At 37.3% G+C, this 26,820-nt stretch overlaps 1 protein-coding gene across 1 annotated transcript in view; it reads right to left on the reverse strand.

Annotated features, from left to right (window-relative positions):
* The window catches only part of cadpsa (Ca2+-dependent activator protein for secretion a), a 203,657-nt gene that overhangs the window by 76,837 nt on the left and 100,000 nt on the right, over positions 1–26,820 (reverse strand). Inside the window, 4 exon segments of the mRNA XM_037975313.1 lie at positions 1,405–1,541; positions 11,241–11,453; positions 12,447–12,555; positions 25,681–25,747. Coding sequence (XP_037831241.1) covers positions 1,405–1,541; positions 11,241–11,453; positions 12,447–12,555; positions 25,681–25,747 — 526 coding nt within the window.

The following is a 26,820-nucleotide window of genomic DNA, read 5'->3' on the forward strand; positions in this document are numbered from 1 at the left end:
CACCGGAAACGAGTCCGACTTACTGCCGGCAATGCAGACCAAGCTCTGACACCGGTCATAAAGGGACCTAACAGCCCGTATCAAAGGGCCTGGTACCCCATACTCCCAGAGTACCCCCCACAGGACTCCCCGAGGGACACGGTTGAACGCCTTCTCCAAGTCCACAAAACACATGTAGACTGGTTGGGCGAACTCCCATGCACCCTCAAGGACCCTGCTGAGGGTACAGAGCTGGTCCAATGTTCCACGACCAGGATGAAAACCACACTGCTCTTCCTGAATCCGAGGTTGGACTATCCGATGGACCCTCGTCTCCAGAACCCCTGAATAGACCTTACCAGGGAGGCTTAAGAGTGTGATCCATCTGTAGTTGGAACACACTTTCCGGTCTCCCCTACACTGTGGCTGAAATGCTCCACTGATATACAGCATCTTGTTTCTTAACAGCAACTATTTCATAAATAAGCATATAAGTTCTACCAAGCTCCTGAGTGCATCTGTGTTTACAGTAATTATGTTATGTTATTATTATGTGTCAAGTTGGAAATGCCTCAGCCTCAGAAGTGTACTGTCAGCAGATCTGTGCTCCAGTTCCCTTCAATAATTTAAGATGTGTGTAATTCATGTGCAGTAAGTGCATGAAAGGCAATGGGCAGCTGTCCTTCGCTTTATTCCCACCTTTATGTCTGAACAATTAAATTTTTTGTTACTTCTCTTGGTGTGCCCTGCTCTGACAACTGAGCTTCACACACACTGTAATTTGTCTTTGGGCATGGCGCAAATGCCAGAGAACAATGTGTCAAATATGTTTTTATGCTCAGCTACCTTATTTAGGAGCATCTCTGACTCACATTCCATAAAATTCGTTATTTCTGTCCATCTAGACATAATTGTGGATTATACAGAATGGAGAATCACACATGCAGGACATATTTACATCTATTTGCATATTTAAATGGAGGCATGTCAGGGGAGGTGCCTCGTATACGCTCAGTTCCACGTACATTGGGATGTATGAAGGAAAGGTGTGCAGAAACATATGTGCACATGGTTTGATAAATGTGAATATTTTTGTGAGCAGGCACTTATCGAATTTTGCCAGAACACCAACTTTCAGTATTAAAGCTGTGAGGTCTTTCATACATGAGGCCCTAGATCCTCTGTTTTTTAGAACAGAATGAAACCCTTGCTCACATCTCTCTGACAGTAGACAGTTTCTGTAACTTGCAATAACAATCCAACAATTTTGTAAATAAATTAGATCAGGCAGGATTTAAATTGGATTTTTTTAGCTCTTCTATCTTTTTTTTACTTTATCTTATAGGACTTTCATCTTGTTTAATTTCCATGACCAAGTGCAACACTGTAAAGGACCACAGCAGATCATTTAATATCTTTCCTTACCAGGCAGGAGTATGAGTCGTTTAGTCTGTGATCGAGGGTGAGGCGCTGCACCAGCTCAAACAGGGAGGCATGGTCAAAGTTGCATGGGTTGGCTGAAATAAATTCATCCATGCCGTGTTTTTGGGCTCGATCAGCATCTGGACATTTAGAGCATACCCATACAATGAGAAGAGGTGAAGACAGAAACAAAAAACACATGCTAGAGCCCAGCAGGAAACAAAAGTAAAAGAACAAAAACAAATAACTTTTAGAAAGGGCCCATAATAAAACACTGCTGTCAGGTTTGTGAGCTCAATAAAAAAAAAGGTTTCTGCCAAATTCTAAATTTCTTTTAACACATATTTAGAATTTGCTGTATTATTTTAGGATGCAATAAAAATTCACATTATCCTGACTGAAATTATAATATGCTGTCATCTCAAATGGACCTCTATCATGAAATTGGATAACCAGAATACAATGTTATGTGACCAACACTGTTTCCATTGTGGGCTCTTTAATCAAGTTGCCAGTTTTGAGTCAACAGGGAGAGAAAATGAAGGATAACAGGAACATTTCCAGGTAGATGTAAAGAAGGAACTTCTAATATGGAGGTTAAAAGTTAGTTCACAATTTGGAAGACCACAGTTAGTTTTCCATAGATTCTTACTTCACTTGACAGGAATAAAGTACTCAGTTTTTAATAGACCACATCAAAGGCCTGAACTACAAAGTAGAATCAACATATCCAGACTTCTTTAAAAGACCTGATTCAACTAAACCAGACAATAAAGGTCACTTAGAATTGTGACTTATTGTCAAAAAGATCCAGTTTTGTTTCATCTGTTCAAAGGACATTCTCCCAGATGTTTTGTGGCTTCTCAGTATGCATTTTGGCAAATTCCAGTCTTTCTTCTTTATGAATTGGTGTCCACGGTCGTCTTCTAGTCCACTTTGTCTCAAACAGTGATCGATGGTGTGATCGGACACTGATGTACCTTGACCTCAGAGGTCACCTCTAATATATTTGGAAAATGTTCAGAACTCTGGTTACCATTCAGCTCCTCATCTTGTCATTAGTTTTCCTCTTGCAGCCACATCCAGGGAGGTTGTCTCCAGTCCTGTGGACATTAACCTTCTGAATAATCTGTGCAGCTGTAGTCACAGGAACATCAAGCTGCTTGGAGATGGTCTTCTAGTCTGTATCTTTAACATGATGTCAATAATTTTCTTTCTAAGCTCCTGAGACAACTCTGTCCTTAGCCTTCTGTGCCCCATGTTCAGTGTGGTACACACCATGATACCAAACAGCACAGTGACTACTTTTCAGCCTTTAAACAGGCAGACTGACTGATTACAGGATTGAAGACACCTGTGATGCTGATTACAGGACACACCTTAGTTTAACGTGTCCCTGTGGGCAGATTAGTTTCAAGTCGTTCCACTCCACCTTCCATACCAGTTGGTGGTGGTAATGCATTCAATTGTTCTTCACCAACCACCAAAGAAAACCCAAGAAAAAGATTTATTTTCATTATTCAATTATTATCTTTTCTAAGAATGCCATACTTTTGGTCAAGGGCAGCTTCATCAGTTTATTTATTTTTTTTCTTCTTTCGAATCAAAATTCAGAAGCAATGGCTGACTTTCATTACTTCATGTTCAGTCATTCTTTTCCTTATGAGTAATTTTGTCAGTTTCAATTTATTTCAGTGTCTTTTATGAGTTTTTCTTTCTTTAACAAAAGGGTACAAACAATTTTTTACAGCATCTATATATACTTCAAACCTAATACATGATTAAAGTTAAGACACTTTCTGTTTTCCCCTCTCAGTTTCTTGCCCTAAATGAGTTAAACACAATACATTTTCTAGTGGATTTCAGATGAACTTTGCTATGAGTGGCTAGAAGTTAAGTAAATAAAATGGCTAACAAGCTAATAGCTCAAACTGATCTTATTGTTTTGCACCTCTTTTCATTAGCCTCTTTTTGGCACAGATTTTTCATTTACACATTTATATAAAATTAAACAAAAACTGCTGAAACCAGCTCTTTCCTTTGTGGTAAGGATTACAAATATTATTCAGTTACATATTATCTTTGGTCAAAACTACAAAAAGCCACTACTACAGACCAAAGAGCCACCTGTAATTTGACATCAATTTTATTCAAAAGGTCCACCTTAACTAATTGAGCTTAACCAACACTAAAATGTCTCTACCAGGCATGGAAGATAATAGGAAATATATATTCCTTCAAGAAATGGTTGTCTCTTAATTTATTTCTTCATTTTTTGAGGACATTGACGGTTGAGAGGCAGTGTATTGACATGTGCAGGCTCCTAAACCTGACCTGCTCTGGAGCAGCTGGAGCTGAGCTGCTAACTCGCTGTTTCACTGCGTGGCCAATGTCATCAGGGTGCAGAACCAAAAGACAAAGATGGAACCTGAGGACCTGAATGATTACAGGCACTGACAGCTAACTGTGAGACCACAGCATTTTCCTGCTGCCACCTGCCTCTGCATGCACTCAGGAACAGCTCACTTTGTTCAGGAGAACTTCCCCAATAGTTTACAAAACAAACAAACAACAGGCATAGTCATTTTTGTGTTGCTAAGCTCAATTAGCCATTTTGATTTGGGTTGACTCCAAAAGTCAATCAGTTGTAGAAATACATCCAATAATTATGTTCTAAAAGTTCTAAAATCTGAGTTAGAGCATTTTTGTGTTTGATAAGGTTATTTAGCTGGGGCAGCCATCTTGAATTCGTCTGACTTTTAAAGTCATCAGTTGTAAATGTACATCCAATGAGTCCTTTATGAGAGTTTTAATATAATCCGTTCACTGGTTTGTTAGATATTTTGCTAAAGCTACAGTCAAAATAACACACACAGACACAGAGGCAAAAATATGATTGTCTTTTGCATTTGGCACCACCAGTAAGTAAGATGCTAAAACAAAAAACAGAGGATATAAAATGAATAGAATAGAAATATGCAAAGCTGTAGCTAAAAGCTAAAATTAGCAAGACAGTAGTTAAAAACTATATGGAGCAAAAGAGGACACAAATAAAGCAAGTATGCTGAAGTTAATTTCAGAAAACAATCACCATCCATCTATTCATTTTCTTTACCCACTTTTTCCTTTCCAGGTCACAAGGAGCTGGTGTCTCCAGCGGTCACTGTGCGAGAGGCAGATTACACCCTGGACAAGTCTCAAGTCAATCACAGGGCCAGGAAATGATGTATTTCAACTAGCTGAAGAGATCTCAATGTATTTCTATGAGGAATTCTTTTGTAAATTAACTTAAATCATTCAAAAAAAGTATAAAAGTTACAAATACTAAAAGTTGTATATGTAATCCTATTCCTGATTGAGCTGAACATTTTGATTTATGAGTGTTTTAAATAGTAAAAAGGAAGCAGAAATAGTTTGCTTGAAAAATATGCAGGGACGAAACATGAGCAGGAATACAATAGTGTGAATGCTGACTTAGCATCAACATAAAAGTTTTTTTTCTGAATAATTGAACACTGGATAGATTGTGTTCAGTTTGAGCCACTGGACCCACGGACCCCAGCAAAACAAACTCAGGACTGCCTTGAATGAAGGTTATACTTAGCTACGCAGCAGTCGTGAGATTTGTCAGACAGTGTCCTCTTCACAGCCCATCGATGACACCCCAGCTGTCAGTCAACAAAACAAAACAAAGAGCAGGACGCTGGGAGCTGATTTCATCTCCTCAACAAGTCTCTACGCCCCACGCCGACACCCTCCCCCCAAAAACCCAAAAAGGTGACATTGTAGTGCCCCTTTGGACTGTGGCTGGTGGCCTGTCAGGTCTGTTTGATGTGAGTGAGAGGGAGTGGAGGCGGGAGGGCTGGACAGTAACATGCAGTGACATTAGTCACCCCCGTCCATCTGGGCTGGAGAAAGAAGGCCCTGACAATGATTGATGGCTGATATTCATTTATAGATCCAGAACTGAGGAACTACCAGGCCGAGTCCTGCTCCTGCGTTTGGTGCTCACATGCATTTAGGGCTTTACAGCATCTTTTTATGGCCTACCGCTCACACAAAATAAAAATACAAAATACTAGCCTAGCATTCCTGAAAGGAATGCATATCATGCCAGAGTGTTAAACTCATTGTGTCTTGGGTTAAGACAGTGGTTCTCAGACTGTTACCAATAATCCATCCAGGATGGGGAGTGGGGATTCATAGATTTTATTTTTTTATAATTATTATTTTTTTATATTTTGGCCTAAAAATATGCAAGCAGATTTCTTGTTCAGACATTGTTGCCACTTGTTTCTGTGATGGACCATAGGAGACGGGCTGCATGCTGGGTAATGTGGAGATAGATTCCATTCCACCAAGATACATTATAACTAGAGAGTCAACTGGAAGTGTGAAGTTAAAGCCACATAGTTTGAGCAACCCCAATTGGCAACTTATATATAACGTATAAATCCTGTCCCTCCATGGAAACACATTTTAGATCTTTTTTTTTTCCAAGTATAGATTTTTATTGATTCAGAGAGTTTTTATCTTGCTGCTTTTTGTCAAAATGTGCATTGTTTATGCAATTAGTTTTAATTAGTTATTAAGGGGTTTAGGGAGGGTTGGTAGACTGGACTTCCAACTAAATAATACAACCCGATGTCCCTTGTGTGCAGACTCTGTCTCCAAAAATACAATATGGCAGCACCTAAAAATGAAAGATTTTGGCTTCATTTTCTACAGTAGAAATTACTGAAGATGCTTTGTTTATACTGATTTAAGTCAATGATTTGGATCTGAGTGAGACATCCAGTATATGTATGGTCCATCTGATACGCTGGTTGTTATTCCAAATTTGATTTTAACAGAACCCAGTTTGACAGATCCACCAAAATCCTGGCCTACTGACTGTCAACAAATACACCTGGATTTGGATTTGAGGTAAAAATCATTGTATGTTATAAGCTGTATGACTTCATTATTTTATTTATTATTTTTTACATGTGAAAAAGAACCCCTCACCATATTATTACCTTAATAAAACAGTAAGAAAGAAAGATAATAAATTCATTCAACATTTTCTCACAGAGAGAAGGCTGAGTGTTTCTCAAACACAAATTTTGAGTTTAACAAATAGTGTGAGGTATTTGTTTAAAAATTTTGAAAAGGCCTAGCCTTGCATGAGCTAGGCTAGGCCTTTTCATTAATAAACATTGGCTCCATTCTATTATTATTTTTGGTTCTATTTTTTTTTTTTTTACTTGTTTTTCATTATTGTTTTGTATTGAATGTTGTAAAAAAATATAAGCACCTAGATATTTTTTATATCTGATTAAGTTATTTTAATCATGTCTGAAAATGTGCAATAAACTTAACTAGTTTGGGCATTAACATTGGATCATCTCAGAAATCTAAACCAAAAACTTATACTTCTCTTGCATGGTATTTTTAAATACTGTGATGTTAATAATTTTGTAGATTTAGACAAACATGTTGTTAAAGAATAAGAATAGTTCATGTAAAATAATAATTTAATGTTATTTTTTATTGAAAAACTTGAAAAAATCTTTGAACACGTCCTACAATTCTTTTTTTTTTATTTGCATAGATGTCATAAAATATGTTAGCAATGACTTCTTATTTTGTTGCAGAAAAATACAAATTGTTAAACTTTTAGAAAACTGAAGACACAGACTTTGCAGAGTATAATACATCAGGAAGGTTTTGTGTAGAAATGAAACAAATAAAAAACTAGTGGTTTAGTTGTAAAATAAATAAATAAAAAGAAGTGTGCCAAACTTCAGGCTTTTCTTGTAGCTGCAGTATAGTTGGAATCTTATTTTGATGTGTCAAAACAAATTAAACTGTCAAAGCACAAAGCAAGAAAAGGAATAAACTGTGAAGCTTAGTTTCACATCTCAGTAGCACAAAGCTGAGTGTTCAGCTCTGTCTTTGTCGTTACAGTGTTTTAATGTTGCATATTTGGTTTTGGGGGGAGTGGGCTGGGAGCTGGGTGTGTGGGAGTGACATGATTATTATGTTTATTATTCATTGCACTGATTCAGGTGTGAACTGACACATAGTTATTTGGTAACATTGAGTGATTTCTGCCCAATTTAATTGTGCAGCAACCACACTGTATTATTCATGGCCTGGCACTTTTAACTTGGTAATTACCAGCTGCTGGGACACAGTGGGACTCCAGTGGTTGTGTCAAAAACAGCTCTTGCACTAAATTCACTTACACAAACGCACAAGCATTTCTTTATTAATTAGGTGTGCTGGCCTGAACCCAGTTCTTTTGAAACACTAATCTGTTTTATGTTCTACAGATAAATAAAATGAGAAAGTTATTTTTCATGTTTGTGTAGTGTTCTGATCAGGTGACATGTCACATTTTACTCGATTTATTAAAAGTTTGAGACATTGCAAATGTGAAATAAACATGATTACATTCATTCAACCCTTTTAAGTCCATGTCTGTGGGTCTTTGTATTCTCTGGAACTTTAACTTTGCTCTGAGTTTACTTCCTTTAGCCTGGTTTGACAAAGTCTATAACTCTTCTAAGAATGTATAGGTACCACAACGGTGGTTTTAATGTTACTTTGTTCATTTCTGCTTTGATTTCTGAGCATGTTCACATGAAAAGGGGCATTCTATACAACATTTTATGTTTTTCTACTCAAAATACCTTGATCCTATGAATAAAATTACAGGAAAAAACAAATGAAAAACTCATTAACATAGAACAACAGGTTGTAGCCTATTATTGGAAAGTGAAGAATAAAAAGATTTCAACAGGTAAACACTGTTGTCACAATAAGGACAAGAGAGAAATATTCCTCATATGTTGCTAAAAACTGTTAGATATAAATCATATTATATTACCTGTTGGGATTTATTGAGACAGAAAGATCTGAAACTGTTAACTCTATATATAAGAGGTCTATTTAGCTCTGACTCTGTTCCATAATGTGCAAATCACTGATCAAAGCAAATGTTATTTAATAAATATCCTATGATAAACAGAAGTACTAATGAATTGAATCTAATATTAACTTGTTAATGGGCATCTCAGTAAAAGCTAAATAAAATGTGAATTTAAACATCATAAACTTGATGAGGTTCTGATGATGTCATGTTGCACACTCCACAATATCATTATACCTTCCTGTAGTCTAACTGTACTTTCTTAATGGTGCACAGAAGTAATGTGGCATAAAGGTGTATTCAGGTTTCAAATGTATCTTACAGCTATTCATTGTGCTGAAAATCATGTGAGTTAATTAAAAAAACAAAACTTCTGCTCAAATGGGAAGGATAGTTAAGCAGATAGATAGATAGATAGATAGATAGATAGATAGATAGATAGATAGATAGATAGATAGATAGATAGATAGATAGATAGATAGATAGATAGATAGATAGATAGATAGATAGATAGATAGATAGATAGATAGATAGATAGATAGATCCGAAGGTATTCACTCATCCATCCATACCATTGAATTCAGGTGTTCTAATCACTTCCATGGCCACAGGTGTATAAAATCAAGCACCTAGGCATGACAACTGCTTATACAAACAATAGTGAAAGAATGGAGCTCTGTGAATTCCAGTGTGGTACAGGATGCCATCTGTGCAATAAGTCCTGTCGTGAAATTTTCTCATTACTAAATATTTCACAGTCAACTGTTAATGGTATTATAACAAAGTGAAAGTGATTGGGAACAACAGCATTTGTTTGAAGGGAGGTGAGTGAATACTTTTGACTTTATATTGTATAAATAGGCCTAACTATTCTAACATTTTATTAAATGTGCTTTAGCAAGTTGCACCTCAATCATGGGCATTTTGTAGCTATCACAAGTTTATGGTATATTTCTGGCTAATATTTGACCATTTTTTGTTTACATGGTATATATATTGAACAAAGTCCAAGCCATCAACACATATGAAGTGCCAGTCATCAGATACTCTGCTGGAATAATAACTTGCACAAAGGAGGAGATAGAAGCCACTGACATCAAGACATGAAAGCTCCTCACAATGTATGGAGGGTTTCACCCTAAGTCCAGCACCCTGACACTGTACACTAAGAGAAAGGAGGGAGGCAGAGGACTTGTGAGAATCAGAGCCACTACACATGATGAAACAACCAAAATCCTGGAGTACATCAGGAACAAAGGTCTCTTTGATGATCTGCTAGGTGAATGTCTCAGGCAGCAGAAACCCAATGTGGACGAGTATGAACAAAAAAACAAAAAGAACCATCATGAAAAAATAAGCCTTTTCACAGCATGTACCACCGGCAGATTGAGGAAGTGGCTGATATCAACAAATCCTACCAGTGGCTTGAAAGGGCTGGGCTGAAGGACAGCACAGAAGCACTAATCATGACAGCAAAAGAGTAGGCCCTGAGCACAGGAGCAATAGAGGCCGGGATCTATCATACCAGGCAGGACCAAGGATGCAGGCTGTGCAAAGATGCCCCTGAGACAGTCCAGCACATAATAGCGTGATGTAAGTTGCAGGCAGGCAAAGCATACATGGAAGGCTACAACCAAGTGGCTGGAATAGTGTACAGGAACATCTGTGCCAAGTATGAACTGGTCCTCCAGTTAAAGTGGAAGTCTCCACCAAAGGTAGTGGAAAATGGCAGGGCTAAGATACTGTGGGATTTCCAGACCCAGACTGACAAAACAGGTGATGGCTAACCAAGCCAATATAATGGTGGTTGATAAGATACATAAGAAGGTCATAGTCATAGGTGTAGCAAACCCAAGTGACAGTAACATCAAGAAGAAAGAACAGAAGATGTTGAAGTAATACCAAGAGCTGAAAGAGGAAATAGAGAAGCTTTGGAGAGTCAAGGTCTCAATGCTTCCAGTGGTCATCGGAGCACTCAGTGCTGTGACCTCCAAACTGGAAGAGTGGCTCCAACAGATCCCAGGAACAACCTCAGAGATCTTTATCTAGAAGAGCTCAGTCCTAGGAACAGCTGAGATACTGCGAAGAATTCTCAAGCCTCAAGATCCAAGCTTAAAGTGAATTGGAACTATGTATGTATGTATGTATGTATGTATGTATGTATGTATGTATGTATGTATGTATGTATGTATGTATGTATGTATGTATGTATGTATGTATGTATGTATGTATGTATGTATGTATGTATGTATGTATGTATGTATGTATGTATGTATGTATGTATGTATGTATGAGTACTTTTTTGTCAAACACAACAACTATACAGAGGAAGAGGGAGAGTAATGGCCATCAAAAACTTAAAGACAAAGAAAGAAAAAGGAAAAAAAGAAAAGAGGGTAAAGGCACTTACCCTTTAATCCAGCTACAGGATAGCAGAATAATCAGGGTTTACAAGAGAAAACAAAGAAAAAAGAAACAAACAGAAAACATAAAGACACACAGCAAAGCCACAAGCACTTTACCACAACAGCAGTTCAAGGACAGAAGCAGCATGAGGTGAAAGAATAACAGAATTACAGTAGCAGTTTAGAGTATTTACAATACATTATGAAATCAAACTTACATGTTTGTTCGCTATATTTAAAAAGATATACAGTAGATTACAAGAACAGACTAAGTGTAACATAGAACTCAGAGAACAAGAAATTAGAAAGCAGAAAATAAATACATTAAAGCTCAGTCTGATTAAATGTGAAGTTGATCTCGAGTTATAATAATTTTCTCTAATATCACAGAAATTGAAAAAATGAAATTACCCTCTCAAAAATATTTCTAATTTACAAAAATAAGTTAGTTGTTAAATAGATCATTAGTTACATTGTTTTTTTGTATGATAACTAAAGTATGAGAACCCAAAACTTACAGAACTGAGATATAGGTGCATCAAGCTGTGGTGCAGTGCTCCCCCTGGCATTGAGTTTCTGGACCTGGGTAGGAGGCACTGGTTTGTGTGATTGACCCGTGGCCCTGTACATGGCCTGAACCCACAAGATACGGTCCTGCTCGTCATCACTGGCGAAGATCACAGTTTCTCCCTCCTTTACAGCGTTGAAGAATGTCCTACCACCATCTAGACCTGAAAAATGGACAGAAGAAGTAATAAAGCAGGTGTCATGCTAACATAAAATCCATTATATACACTCTGAAGGAATGCATATCGCCCGCCAGCATCCATGTCTGAGATGTGAACCAAAATCCTTTTTTGCTCAGCAATGACATACTTTAACAGTTTTGGTAAAATCTTAATAAAGAAGTTATGTGCAATCCCATGCAATACTGTGAGATCTGGCAAGACATGTTAGCACTGAGAGCATCTCAAATGGCTTTTCATAGAGTACTATAGGTGAAGAGCTGCATCTGATATGAAAGAGCTGGTTCAGAACCAGCTAAACAGCTCGTTAAAGAATCAGCACATAGCCATTGGACCCATCACTATTAGATATCCAACGTAATATAGTGAAGATCTCATCTATAAGTAGAGAAAAAAATGAATACCAGTGACATTACAGAGAACTGGAGGTCCCATCAAGACTGATGAGGTAATGGCTTAAGGAATAAGTAGCTTACAAATTATTTTACCATTCTTTCTTTAAAATTTTTTAAATCTCAGTTCAGGTTTGTGTCACAGGCTTTCTGTTAAAAATAAGAGCTCCCTAACTCCTTCATGGCCTTCATGTCAAATGGACCTGAAGTTGCAAGGACTTCTCTTCCTCTGTTCAGTTACAAGCACTTCAGGAGGGTTAAGTCAATTTAAAATCATGGAAATCCCAGGAGAAAGTAGACATTATGACAATTATCTGGTTTAAAGGTGTATGGGAGAACACTACATCCAAAATATATTCCAGACATTGTGAACAATGATAAATGATGCATGGATCGTGGATCAGGATCATGGTAAACTGGGCCAAATAAGAACAACAGAATAAACCAGGCAGTGTGGTTACACAATTTGGCCACATTACATAAACTTTTGAGCATTTATAAACAAAATGGGTTGAAACAGCTGTTAGAGTTGATTTTGATTGTGCAGTGGCAGTTAATTTTAAACCTAAATTGTGGTTCCTCTCACCTGGTTGAGGATCAGTGTAGTCCACAGTGTAGCCATCAAGCTGAAGAAGCTCCACAGGTTCAGCCTTCTTCTCTCTGTAGCTGCACATGGCAAAGGTGTACTGACTCACCTATACAAGTCACACACAGAAGAAATGTACACCCATCAGTTGGCTCAAACAAAAAGCAGACCTCATTCCATACCTAGGAAGTATCCACTATGGTATACAGTATAGAAAACATTTATTTGATGCCCTGCTGATTTTGTAAGGTTTCCAACTTACAAAGAAAAGAACAGCCTCTGTTTTTAATGGGTTCATTTTAATAGAGAGAGACAAAATACCAACTATAAAATCCCTCTAAATCCACAACATAAAAGTTACAAATAGATTTGTGTGTCATTGAGTGAAATCAGACAAAAGATGATCCAGTTATTGGTGGAGTAACTTTTGTTGGCAGATCGACATTAAGATCTTTCTCGTTGGTCAGCAGGCTTGCACATATTTCAGAAGCCATTTTGGCCTACTTCTGAGGGCATAAACTCTCTAAATCTTTTAGATTTTTGGGCTGCTGCTTGGCAACTCAAATCTCCAGCTTTCTGCACAGAATTTCTGCAGGACTGATATATGGAGACTAGTTGGCCTCTCCATGACCTTAATGTGCTTCTTCTTTAGCCACTCCTTTGTTGCCTCGATTATGTATTTTGGGTCATTGTCATGCTGAAAGACTTACCCATAACCCATCTTTGGTGTTCTGACTAAAGAAGGATTGTACAGTACATGGCCTCATCCACTGGCCCCTAAATGAGCTAAAGTCATCCTGAACCCTTAGCAGAAGAACAGTCCCAAACCACCTCCATATTTATTGTGGGAATGGTGTTCTTCAGGTCATACCTAGCATTTCTCTACCTCCAAACATGGCAGATGGAGTTGATGTGAAAGACCTGAAATTTGGTCTAATCTGACCACAGCACTTTCTTCCAAGCCTTCTCTGAATCATTTAGATGTTCACTGAAAAGCTTCAGACAGACCTGTTCATGGGCCTTTTTCAGAAGGGGGACCTTCAGTTTATTACAGCGTGGTGTTCTAATAATGGGGTTTTTGGTGACTGTGGTCTCAACTGACTTCATACCATTGACAGACTTCTCCCATGTAGCTGCATGCTGAGACCTCATTTTTTCATCATTATCCTCACCCCATGAGGCAAAATCTTGCAAAGGGCCAATATTTATTTCTTCCCTTGCTAAATAATCTCACCAATAGTTGTCATCTTCTTACCAAGCTTTTTGTTGATGGTCTTGTTGTTCATTCCGACTTTGTGCAGATCTGCTATCTGGCTCAAGATGTCCATTGACCGAGCTTTTTCTTACCCATGGTGGTGGAGAGGTTAAAATGGAAAAAACTAATTTGGTGGAGAGGTGTGTTTTATACACAAAGAGTTGAAAACAGTGGTGTTTTAATGGGTGCTGGAAAATTTGTCCCTCTGAGAAATCATACCCTCACTTTCTACTCAGGGGTTGTCAATTTGTAATTATCAGCCAATGTTTCATACCCTATCAATACAAAGCTGTTACCTCTTCTCAACCATGAACTTACATATGACTATGACCCTGCATGCACTTATGCAAGCAGAGACACCAGCTCCACGCCAACCCACACAAGATTAAGATGGGCGCTTATTTCACAGTCAACAATTTTATAGGGCGACAATTTATAAGCTGGCCTGTGTGTGTGTAATTATAAATAGGTGCTATGTGATAGCAGTATGAATACACGTTTGGTAATGCGTTTTATTTGCATTGATATATAGTTTATTTTTGCTGACTGCTGAATAAAGATCCTTTCTCCTGCAGGAAATGAAAAACTTCTTCATCTTACGCAATCTCTCAGTTGTGTATAAAACACGTGTGTCAGGCACAGACCCTGAACAGCACAGATGCATGGAAGTGAATGTTGCTATAGGGAAAGCACAACCTTGCTTGAAAAATAATAAAACTTGTTCTGGTCTGCTTATCTTCATTTCAAAAGTGTACTCCACATAAAATCATTAATCTTGGGTTGGTTGCCAAGGTAGGTAGGAAGCAGTGACAAATTGGGTATGAAGCAAACAAAAGTGGGTACAAAACAGGCTGAGGCAGGTGAAGTGGGTGTAGGGGGGTACAAAGACAGAAAACAAAGACAGCAGACTTCTTTTAGTAAACAAAAAAATCTGGGTAGAACATGACCAGAGTAGCAAAAAAAGGATTTGCCAAACGGGAAAATTGCCCTTTAGATGTCTGTGATTGATTGATTGACTGATTCTGGCTGGGCTGTAGAAGATTAAATACCTTTTTCACCTAATGAGACAAAAATCAATTTGTACAATTTAGCTAATGTATTTTTTTCAAAATTTTACATTGATATTCTATCTATCTCTATTAAAATGAAACTACTATAAAAATAAGAGATGGTTCATATCTTTGTAAGTGAGCAAACTTACAAAATCAGCAGGACATCAAACAATTATTCCCACCACTATATGCATTCAAAAATAAACTTAACATGACAGCATGACATATCAGGAGGATTTTCTAAACCACATACATTATTAGTAGTCAGTGAAAAAGCCATAAAACTAAGTTACCAGAATCATTTTTTCTTACATCTTTTCACACCACAGTTGCCATATGTACACATAGTTAACTTCAATGTGTGTGTGTGTGTGGGGGGAGTATGTGTGTGTCTATTACTGTTTGTGTTCTCAACTGACAGATGTTGTAAAATTGACACCGTCTCTTGAAATAGTATAAGAATTAGTAGAGTTAATATTCAAACATCTTCAGTGCATAAATAAATAATAATATTTAATAATGTCTTGTGGGTAATTAGTTTATTTAGTATAAGCTCAGGGTTTTGCATTGGAATCTGGGGATCACAGCTTAGTTTGAACCTCTGAAATGCCTACACAAAAAGCAAGGCAGTATAAAAAATTTTTTTGGTTTTATTACAAAATAGGGGAGAGTTACAACTTTTTGCAGACCAAGGAATGAATTGTGAGTATGATAATTGCTGCAATTTGATTAAAAGAATGATCAAAGGATTAAAAAAAAGTTATAAGTACTAATTTTGTCTGTTATAAAACTAAATTTTAGTTATGATCTTTTGTATAAAAAGATTACGTTTTTATAGTAACACTGTAGATCAAAAAATAAAGATCTAAGAAATCTCAGAGGACAAACGTTTTCTAACTTTTTTCCTCTTACAACCAGCTCAATATTTGCACATTTAGAATATGGCTTTTTAGATGCATTAGTTGCTGAATGCAGTCCCACATCACTGTCTTCAACTTTAAGTTATTTTGAGTGAATTGAATCACTAGAATCAGTACATTAAAATATTTTGTACTAAAGATTCGTTTACTGAAATGTTCAGTTCATGCAGGTTATTTGTGCAGTATGCGATTGTCAGACACAGTGCCACTTCCAGCACAGTACTATGTGAACTAATCACTCCTCACTGGCACTTCTCTGTGTGTACACATGCGCAAATTGGTAGTTTGTTCATTGTACGAATCACTCCCCTGCGCTCTCTGACAGATTCTCCTCTCTGTGCCGATGTTAGTGAGTACCGCAACACATTCATTAAATTCATTAAAGCAGCACATTCATTAAATGTAGACACAAGTTCTGTCTTTTTATTATTATTATTATTATTATTATTGCAGTAAAAGCACAGAGGGGGATCATAATAATATTTTATGTGTTATAATTATTATTATTATTATTATTGTTATTATTATTATTATCATTATCATTATTTTTCATGATCTTCTCAAAACAGACTTGTAGCCTGTCCTACATACTCAGCCCCCTCCCACTCACTCCCACCCCCGTGTCGCTGCTGCAGCTTGCTCTGTTGTGAGTCTCACTCTCACTTCTTCTGTCTCCTCTCCTCTCATTACTTTATGTGTACCTGTCTATTAAGATAATGGGGATGGAGGGTGTGTGTGTGCATTTATTTTCATGGGGCTTGGCTCAATATTAGCCATATTAGCTTGGAGAAACAGATGCCATTGCCAATGGCATGAGACCATATCCCCGAAAGGAGGTAATGGTTAGAATCATGCAGGGCAGAGTCAGACAGTGTTTCATTCACTGAGCGATACATGTAGTTCATTTGCAGTGAGCAAATCACAAGTCACATCCGCTCAAGCATCAACAACAGTCTCTCTCCGTCCGCACGGCGCACGCTGTTGTGTAGTTCATGTCACAAGTGAATCACAGAACACAGGAGTTCCACTTTCTTGTGCTGAGCTCCACTGTACTGAGAAAGGAACAAATCAGTTAATAAAGTGATTTGGTTCAGTTCATTCACTCAAAAGATTTGTTTGTTTTAATGGATTGTTCACGGATGACACGACACTACAGACATACACTTTTTGGCACGTCACATGTTAACTGGCAGGCAGCCAAATCTCCACAATGATGTCCATTCAAGTCAAATCAAAGATAATGAAATAAACTCCTGGAACCTCTAACCATGTTTAGGAGACAGTTGGGCTCCAAGTTAAAGGAAAGAATCTGCTTCATTCTGCTGTTAGCTGTGTTAGCTGTTAGCTGTTAGCTGTGTTAGCTGTTAGCTCTGTTAGCTGTTAGCTCTGTTAGCTGTTAGCTGTGTTAGCTGTTAGCGCTGTTAGCTGTTAGCTGTGTTAGCTGTTAGCTCTGTTAGCTGTTAGCTGTGTTAGCTGTTAGCTGTGTTAGCTCAGAGAAAATCAGACCTGAAGCTTCTTGTCTGCTTAGTTTTACATGTTGGTGAGTTTAAAATACTTGTACCACTGTTTTGTAACTAAAACAATGCTTCTATAGTTTATTAAGAGGCTTTGTGAAAATTTGTAGTAAGTTATTTAGTTCTTTAGTAGCTGGTAGGATAACTAGTTATTATTATTAAGTTAACACTGTAATTTGACATGATCATAAACAGTATAATTAACTTTCAAACTCACAATAAAACGTCATAGAATTAATAATCAACCTATTTTAGTTAAAACATACAGCCTGATGAAAAATAAAACAAAATTTATTTATTTATTGATAACTGTAATTAGGCAGTAGATCAGCTGCATTTATATATCAGCTGATTATTCACTCTATGGTAGGTGTTTAAAGTTTTTTATTTTAATATGTTGGGAAACAATATCTCAGAAAAATTACCTGCTATTAAGGTTTGAACAAGAATAAAGTGGTCCAGTTGTTCTGAAGAGGCTGTATGATGAGTGAAATTCATGGTTCTGATGGAAATGTCATCTAAAATGTACACATTTTGTTGTTACTGGAACCAAACTGTAGCTTTTTAAGGCATAAAGTGAGAAATGCAAACACCAGAAGCTGCTGCCTCAGAAATGATGTAACACAGTTTAACACACATACACAAAAAATAAAATCTTTAGCTTTCTTAGCTTTCTAGTTTGTCTCTAGTGGGGCAGCTGCTACCGATGTTCACCTGAGAAGAACCGAACCAACTCAACGCTGAGGGAAGGGGGAGTAAAATGTGGCGATCATTTTTAATAATATTTTTTAAATCTGTAACTAAGAAATTAAATTAGAATTAATGAACACTACTTGATTTTGTCTTAATACTGTGAGTGATAATATGTTCTTAAGTCAAAAATTAGGATATTGAAAGCACAAGTTTGCACCCCCACCTAAGAAATGGTCGAGCAGCTGCACCACCTGTTCCACTGATCAGTCACTTGTGTCAGTAAACACAACTAACACAAATGAAAAGTTTTTTTGTGAATCGCAACACAGATACCTTTTAAACTTCTTGAGCCTACATACTAGCTCTGCTACTGTTTCTTTAATGCCTTTTCTTGGCATTGGAGGTCTTCTCACCACCCCCTGTGAGGCTAAGAAAAAGTAGTGACACTATGTTGTTAGCTGTAGCTAGCCTGCTGTTACAGTAGCTGCCAGTCATACCGACCTGTCGTCACAAATAACAAAGCCTGGCCAATCTGCCTCTGTCACCACGTCTGCTGCTGCAAGTGGCAGCTCTCACTCTTTGCTGCAGCTGCATTCTATGCGTATGTGTGTGTTGGGGGAGGGGGTGCCTGTGTGTGCATGTGTTTGTGTGACAAATTAGATTCTCCAAGACAGCACTGATGAGACCTAAGGCCAAGTAAAAGATGGAGAGCGCAGGACCAACTCTCCAGCAGCTCCCTGGCCTCCAGGACACCACAAAGGCAAATCATAGTCTAAAGTACTCAGCCAGCCAGCTTTCTGTCAGCCATCCTCACTCACTCTTTCTCTCTCATCTGTCAGTCAACTGAAGGAAAGAAAGCCAAGCAGTGATGAGGAATTAGACAGTAAGGGAGAGTGAAAACCATGACTGGACTAAATTCTGCTCCCATCATTATGAAAAATGCATGAATGTTAGAGATGACTTGCTAGATTTGGTATGAGGGTTCACAAATTTACTTTCAAACAGAGTTTTTTTAAACTCCAACAGAACAAAAAATATATAGATCAAACAAATAATTTACCAGATAAGTATAGCTTAAGTGTAGACTCATGAGGCATTTGTTAGCTTTGCTTTCACCCACTGCTGAAAGGAAAAAGTTGGGTGATAATGTTTTTGCAAGACAGTGTGGCTGTCTGCTAGCAAATATATCATAAATAAATGAGTAAATAGATTATGATGAAACCTTTACAAAGTAAAATGGCCTGCACTTGTATAGCATTTTATCTAGTCCAAGGACCACAAAAGCGCTTCACACTACAATTAGTCATCCACCCACTGATGATGGTGAGCTGCCCTGAGGCAGGCTGACAGAAGTGAGGCTGCCGTTACACCGGCGCCACTGAGCCCTCTGACCACCACCAAGAGGCAAGGCAGGTGAAGCTGAAACAGATAGAGCAGGGAGTTAAACCAGCAACCCTTCAGTTATAGGACAAACCACTACTTCCTGAGCCACTGCCGTCCTTACTCATTGGCTGTACTTCTACCGCAACAATTTTTAATTCAGCATCTGTAAAAATGACTGAGTTGTAGCCGTTTGTATTTCATAAGGTCAGCTGACTGTGGCAGCTTTCTTGAATTGGATTGATCATAAATTTCAACCTGGAGAGACCCACGACAAAGAGAAGCTGCAATTAAATGGTTTTATTTGACATGAATGACAAGATATTTGGCGCTCGGACCTCAGCGGAAGACGCGAGTGTCGACAATAGCAATGCGCTTCGACGAGAAGCTCAGGTTGAGCGTTAGAGGCGTCTTCCCCGGGCCGGACACTGGTGGTGGAGGTCGAAGAGGGGAAGGAAGCTTGAGGGACATGGGAAACTGGGGATGGAGAAGGGGTGGAGGTGGGCTGAAGATCGGCCGGCGAACAGATGGGGCCATGATGAAAGTCCTATCAGCATCAGACCGCGCCTCCATCGCGGTCTCATGCTGATAGGCTGGAGTGGAGGTGCTCGACGCAGCAATTAGATGCAGGTGAGGCTGAAGCAGGTCTTCCAGTCTGAATTTACGCCTAGGCTTCATTTAATCAGTAGTAGATGTTCATCTAATGATGCTTTTCTGAAAGTTTTAATAAAAGTTGTCTAGTGTTTTGTGAGATATTTTGCTGACAATCAGACAGCCGTAACTTCAGCAGTTAATTGGAAAGTTTGAAAAACATTATGTTTAATCAGTTAAAGGGGTATCTCACTGAGCTGTGACTATTGGAAGACTAATTGGTAAAAAATATACTAATTATACTAATTTCACTGCACACTGGGTGTTTGTGAACAAGTGACAAGTGAGGCACAAGAATGTGTTTTGAGAAGCCAGTTTTTAAAAATCAAGGCCAATTTTCATGTGCACAGCTTACAAACTGAATTCTTGGCCGCGGTCAATATTTTGTTGTCCACCTCTGCCCACCTCGTACACACCTTGACAGCTGTCACCACATTTATAAATTATTCTACTGCAGTAGACTTTTTAAATTAAAATAGGCAGATATTGAACAGTTTTTCAATAATTGTTATTTATCAGTGTGGTTTTTAGACCTGATGTTTTCTGTCAGAGCAGAGCTTCCTGCAGGACAGGTTGGACATGCCTATGGCAAATTTCAGATGGGTTCGAGAGGCCTACTACAACTCACAATTTTTTTAAATTTGTTCAAAACTCAAGCAATGAGGCTGCTTGCCTCTGCAACTAGTGCGAGTAAGATGAGAATCCCATAAAAGTCATGAAACGTTCTGGACACATTTGAGAGACTCCCTCTTTAATGCCATTTGCTAACGACTCGCAGTGCAGGGAGAGACTACCTTTAGTTTTAATCAAAGATCTTGAGCTCAAAGTTTGTATTGGAGATTAGTGTCAGCTACTTTCATGCCGAATTTGAGTACAATAGCTATAAACCTGGCTGAGTTGCAGCCATTTTTTGTGTTTGCTAAGGCCGCTTAGCTGTGGCAGCCATCTTAATAATCATGACCCACTTTTACGTAATGGGCCTGTTGTCAATGTGCCTTTGCCTGGGCAAAAAATGTTAAGAAAGAAACAGCTCTCTGATTGTTATGTCAGCCTTATGATTAATGCTTAAAGAAGTGAGTCATTTTAATAAGACATTGTTTCTTACATACTCAGTGGGTGGGTACTCAGCTAAAGCTATATATTTTGAGTCTTTTTAAAAGGACTTCTCAATAGTTGGACTTTTTTCATGTTTGTGAGTGAAAACACTGTTGAGTCTGTTGTAAAAGGCTTAAGTTACTGAAGTGAAAATTTTTAGTTTTAGTTAAAAAGTAGATAATAAAGCGTAAAAGAAAATCTTTCCTTCTCTTTCATCGCCACTTGCTGGTTGTTTTGGTTTAACGTTACACTTGTTTTTGTGTTGGCATACTGTCAGATTCAGTTCTACTAATTCAAGTTTAAAATACACCATCTTTTAATTCAAGTGGTTTGAATGTCTAACCCACTTTTAATCAGTGATAGTGCTGTTATTACATCAGTGTATGAAAAAAAATCAAACCCTCTGTTCAGTTGAGACCTGAAAAATGAAACTACTGCGGCTATTATGGGCAAATATTAATTATGTGTATTGTGTCAGTAAATAAAAATAATAAACAAGATACTGTTCTATTTAACATGTCATAGAAATGAGCTGACTCGCAAAAACACTCCAATCTAAATGACTAAATCAGAGCATCTCCGATTTAACAAACCCACACCCCAATACCCACCCCCTGAAATATAAGTATTTTAAAATTTAACTATGTAAATTCAAACAGACAGGAACACAGCTTTCTAAATAAAAATAACTTGTATTTTTACTAAAACTGTTCATGCTTGGAAGGCCAAGAGTCCTTTTACGTTGTCATCTCTTAAGTTGCTGGAGACAAAACACCCAAACACAACTTGAGTGGTGTGGTGTATGCAGTTTAATGTAGCGATGAATGTCCAGAACAGTCTCTCCACAGACATATGGCTCAACACAGAAGAACCAGCTCCTCAGGACAAGACTCAGCTGTGCACCTACACCTCAATAAGATAAGGGACATTCTCCTGAGGACCAAAATGTTTGTTTTTTGGGCAGAGAAGACAAATGGTTTGAGAGAAGGAAGGAAGCCATTTACATCAAACAACAAAACCAACTTTGAACAGAGAATGAGGTCTTAGATTTTTTTCTAAAACTGACAAAGGAGCATTAAGCCTGATACCCAGTCATTTTCACTGTAATACACACCTTCATGCATGTGACCAAAGCATCTCTCTTGTGAGAGATGACAAAGATTTTAATGACTCTCCAGTGAAAGGGGAGTGAGTTTAATCTACATGTGAATTTAGCTGCATAAACAGAGCATCTTGCAATTTAAAATTTGGAACTCCACACTCTACAGTTTTGAACTGTAGAGAAATGTTGTCAATTACAGAATAGAAGTCCAGTTTTTTTGTTTGTCTGTTTTTCAATTTTTTTTTGAATTTGCCATGTCCTGGATGACTGACAGTCTACACCAGCATACCATTCAGGGGCTCCTAAAATGCCATTTTTGTGTGAATGCTGTTGTGGAAGATGTAATGAAAAAGAAGACTCAAAGTGAAACAGCAACTGTGGAACTACCATTGCAGAACATGGTTCAGCCTCATTCTTACTATTCATCTCATTTTTTAGTCTCTATGCCCTAAACTGTGACAGTGTAGGGCAGCTACGCTGTTACAGTAGAGCCCTCTAGTGACAAGAAGTTATAACAGCAACAGAACATGAATGCATTTACTGTGTAAACCTAAGAACACACTAGACGCAAAGCTGAAACAATAAAAAAGCATTTGCAAATCTACAAAACACCGTTCCTGTGTGGACAGGGCCTTAATGAGACTAGATTGTGCAACTGTTCGCATTCAGATGTCTCCTACAGCAGCTGATGCTAGGAAGGTTGTTTACCTTCCTATTGTTATGTAGTCTAATTAAGAATGTTTGATACTTTGCTTAGAAACAGAAATTACTCTCTGGACTCTGTGGATTTACATTTTATTCAACATAACGTCTACTTTGTTCCTGAACCAAAAGTTGTTTATTTTGGTTCAAAAGCTGTGGATGTCTGAAAAGTCTCATTTCGCTTGGCATGAGCTAATGCACTGTATATTTGTTTGTTTGAGATCACATCACATTTCCCTGTTGCAAACACTCCATCAGAGTTTTTTTTATTTTTAAAGGTCTTGGTTAAAGTGCTAAAATAAAGTCTTATTAAGAATCAGATGTGTGTTGATTCAATAAATAAAAAGGAAATTGTATATGGACTTAAAAAATAAATGCAAACACCTCAAAGTTTTAAATGATTTCTAGGCAAAAATACAAATAAATGTAAGTAATAAATTGTTACATTTTTAATTTTAGAACAACATATTCTAATACTATGTATTTCACATCAAACTGGCAATCTTCAGTCTGACAAAAGAAGGTGTAGTAAAAGTCACAAATGTAACAAATTCTGAGATAAATGACCACATGGACCTTACATTTCAAGAAGAAATTGTGTGACATGGATTTTTGGAGAGGATAATCTGAGAGAAGGTTGATAATAGAGTAAAAAAAATTGTTAATTCGTCTTGTTTTAAACATGCAATTTTTATTGTTTCAGTGAGTAAGACAGCGATTAAAAAAGACTTTCTGTTTCACAGTATTTCTCAAACAGCAGCTATAACTCCTTACATCCGCTGCTTCACTCACACCTCCATGCACACACGGGTAGGAAAACAAACACAAACACACAAGTGTGCAGTCTATTGACCAGTATTTGTCACTTGCTATATATTTAGCTGGGAGCAAGTGAGAGGCTTCAAGTTGGCGGGGCTCCGGCTTTTCTAGCTGCAAGTGTTAGACCAACTAGTGTTCACTCGACTTTGTCAATCCCCTGTCAACTTGTAGCTTTGAGACATGTCCTCCCTAATGCACAAGAGACAGGCCTACTGCCGCCCACCCCTTTTCCTCCCGCCTGCTTGCTGCCCACCTCTCAGTGCAGACCCACCAGGAAATGGCTGCTACTGCCTCATCTCCCCCACCCACCCCCCAACTATCCCCTGACAAAAGCCTGCTTGGCCTCTCCATCATTTGTGTGACCGCAGAGAGAAGACAGCTTGGCTGCATCTCTCTTCCTCTGCACACACAACATGTGGTTGGTATAAATATTACATCCACGAAGGAGCACTCTTTATTTTATTTTATGAAAGCTGGTAAAAACCTGTTTCACACTTTGTTGAATCCCTGACTTGATTTAAGTTGGTCATATTGGATAAGCTGCCATATTCCACAACAACTTCTCTGACAACACAGAGTAAAATACAATCTGTCTGCAGTCTTAGATTTAATTTTCTAACTCTTATCATTGTATACAACTTGGTAAATAAAGGGATAAAAAGTGTTTGATATTAATATTCATCAGAGCTAAGAACATGTGAGCAAATATTATCTTATCTTTATCTTTTAGGCTTTCTTTTTTTGATTCTGAGAAAATCTTCCTTAAACACATTAACTGAGAAAAATAGTTTGATGAAAACAAATTGAACGCTAAAACTTCAAGGTAACAAGGTAACATTTCATACTTATTATTATTGTTATTATTATTATATATATACACATACTATTTTTAATTTAGTTAATAGATTATTTATTAATTTGACCATAATGCAACTCAAAGTACATGGGCCAGATATGGCCCTTGTTACAGAGTTAAACAGAGTTAAAGAAAAAAAAAGTTAAAACAAAATGTTTGAAATGCATCAGATTTGGCTCGTCAGTGATAGATCAAATTATCCATCGTGTTTCATTTTGCTTCATAAACTGAGCTTCCTCTAGTAGGCTTCTCAAGGCACTCAGCCCACTCTGAAGCTGAGAACATTTTTGTTGAATTTTCAGTAATCTTTGGTTTTGATGTGAAAAAAGCAACAGATAACAAAGCAAAACAAAGCTGGCAGCCAAGGATCAGGTTACAGAAAGTCTGCTTAAATGTATACAGTATATATTAATATTATTATTTTGTAGACTCCTCTTTCAAATTAAAATGTATATTTGTATTTTTGTGATATGTTTTCTAGCCAATTGATGGATTGTGAGAAAATGTATTTTGGGAAAAAAGAGCCAAGTATAAGAAATGAATGCTACTGTTGTGTCTTTTAAATTTTGATCAAAAAGTTATTTTTTGTTGTAATTCATGTCTTGGGAAAAAAGTAATTTATATTTTTATATAATAATATGACATATTACATCTGCAACCAAAGTCAATTCATATATTTTTTTGGTAAACATTGCCTGAGAATGGCCCTCAAATAGGACCAAGTTTTCTTTTTGGCCCTTTGTGTAACTGAGTTTGGCACTCCTGCATAATGCATCGAAATTTTATGTTGTATTGTTGTACTGTCATCACATTATGCAGATATTTAAAGCAAGGAAAAAAAAAAGAAAAAGAAAGAAATGTGGGAAAGGGAGAAAAAGTATCACTATATCCCCTTACTTAAACTAAATTTTCATTTGTTGTTTTCTTCAACAATCAAGGTTTTCTTAATCATTGTTGCTGATGTTGTTTTGTCTTAATTTAAGATTATTTTTAGTCTCTGCTACAATTACTGTAATGTTATTGTTATACTGTTTTTTATATTATTATTATTATTATTATTATTATTATTATTATTATTATTATTATTATTATTATTATTATGTTGCACGGTTTTTTCATTTAGTATTATTTTCCATTAGAGTATGTGTTTGATGTATATTGCAGAAATTAGTTGAGTCATTATCCAAGTGCTTACCTGAACCAACACAAAGAATCTCTTCTTCCAACGTTTCCACACATTTTTGCCAACGGCCCATAGGTACCTGAGGACAAAAATAATATTGTTGTATGCCAAAAAAAGATTAAGTTCCAGAGAGTTTTTGTGTTACTTGTGAAGCTGTTTTGACATCTTTCCATGCTGATTTAACAGAAGTGAAATCTGATGAACCTGCTGAACATAGTAATGCATCCACTGACCTCTTCTGGTCAGCTACTGTCACTGCAACATGAAATGAAAAACTCAGGGTCTATTTATCAGACATCACACTACAAGAGTCCTTCAAATGAAACAACAGCTTTCATTGTTTAAGAAGGACCTGCAAAATAAAGTTTAAAGAGAAATTTCACACAACAACATTTGATGGATTTGTTTGTATTTGGTTTGAACTAAATTGGATTTATGATTCGGACTGGTTACGTCTTTGTATGGTGCCCTGAGATGACTTTTGTTGAGAATTGGTGGTATATAAATCATTAGCAGAATTGAATTTCCCAACCTGAAACCTAAATTGTGACTGCAAACAGAAAATATCCTAACATTAGCAAAAAAAAAAAAAAAAAAGACACCGTATCAACTTTATGCTTAGACTAAATCAGGATGGATGTGGTGAAATGTTCGCTTGGTGTTAGCCTCAGTGATCACTGTTATCACCAAAAAGGAGAGGCAGAAAATATTTGTTTTTGCCTGTGTTTGTGTAAAAAGTATAGCAAAAATGTATAGCACATTTCAGCAGCAAGGCATTCAAAGTTCTTTACATCATAAAACCATCAGTAGAATCATTACAATGATCAAAAACATCACACAGTAGATCATCAGAACTTTAGAATCATCACATAAAATCATAAAATTCCTCGAGCAGATTTACTCGATAATCATAAGGAGATGGTCAATATGTATTAAGATATTTTGTTCAGAGCAGCTTTACACCTGAATTTGTTTGCAGACTACTAATCAAAGGCTAAACAGGTGAGTTTTCAGCTTTGATTTAAAGGAATTTAGTGTTTCGGCTGTTTTGCAGTTTTCCAGGAGTTTGTTCCAGATTGATGGTGCATAGAAACTGAAAGCTGCTTCTCCATGTTTGGTTCTGGTTCTGGGGATACAAAGTAGACCAGAACC

The sequence above is a fragment of the Kryptolebias marmoratus genome, linkage group LG4 (assembly GCF_001649575.2).
Source record: "Kryptolebias marmoratus isolate JLee-2015 linkage group LG4, ASM164957v2, whole genome shotgun sequence".
NCBI classification, from domain to species: Eukaryota; Metazoa; Chordata; class Actinopteri; order Cyprinodontiformes; family Rivulidae; genus Kryptolebias; species Kryptolebias marmoratus.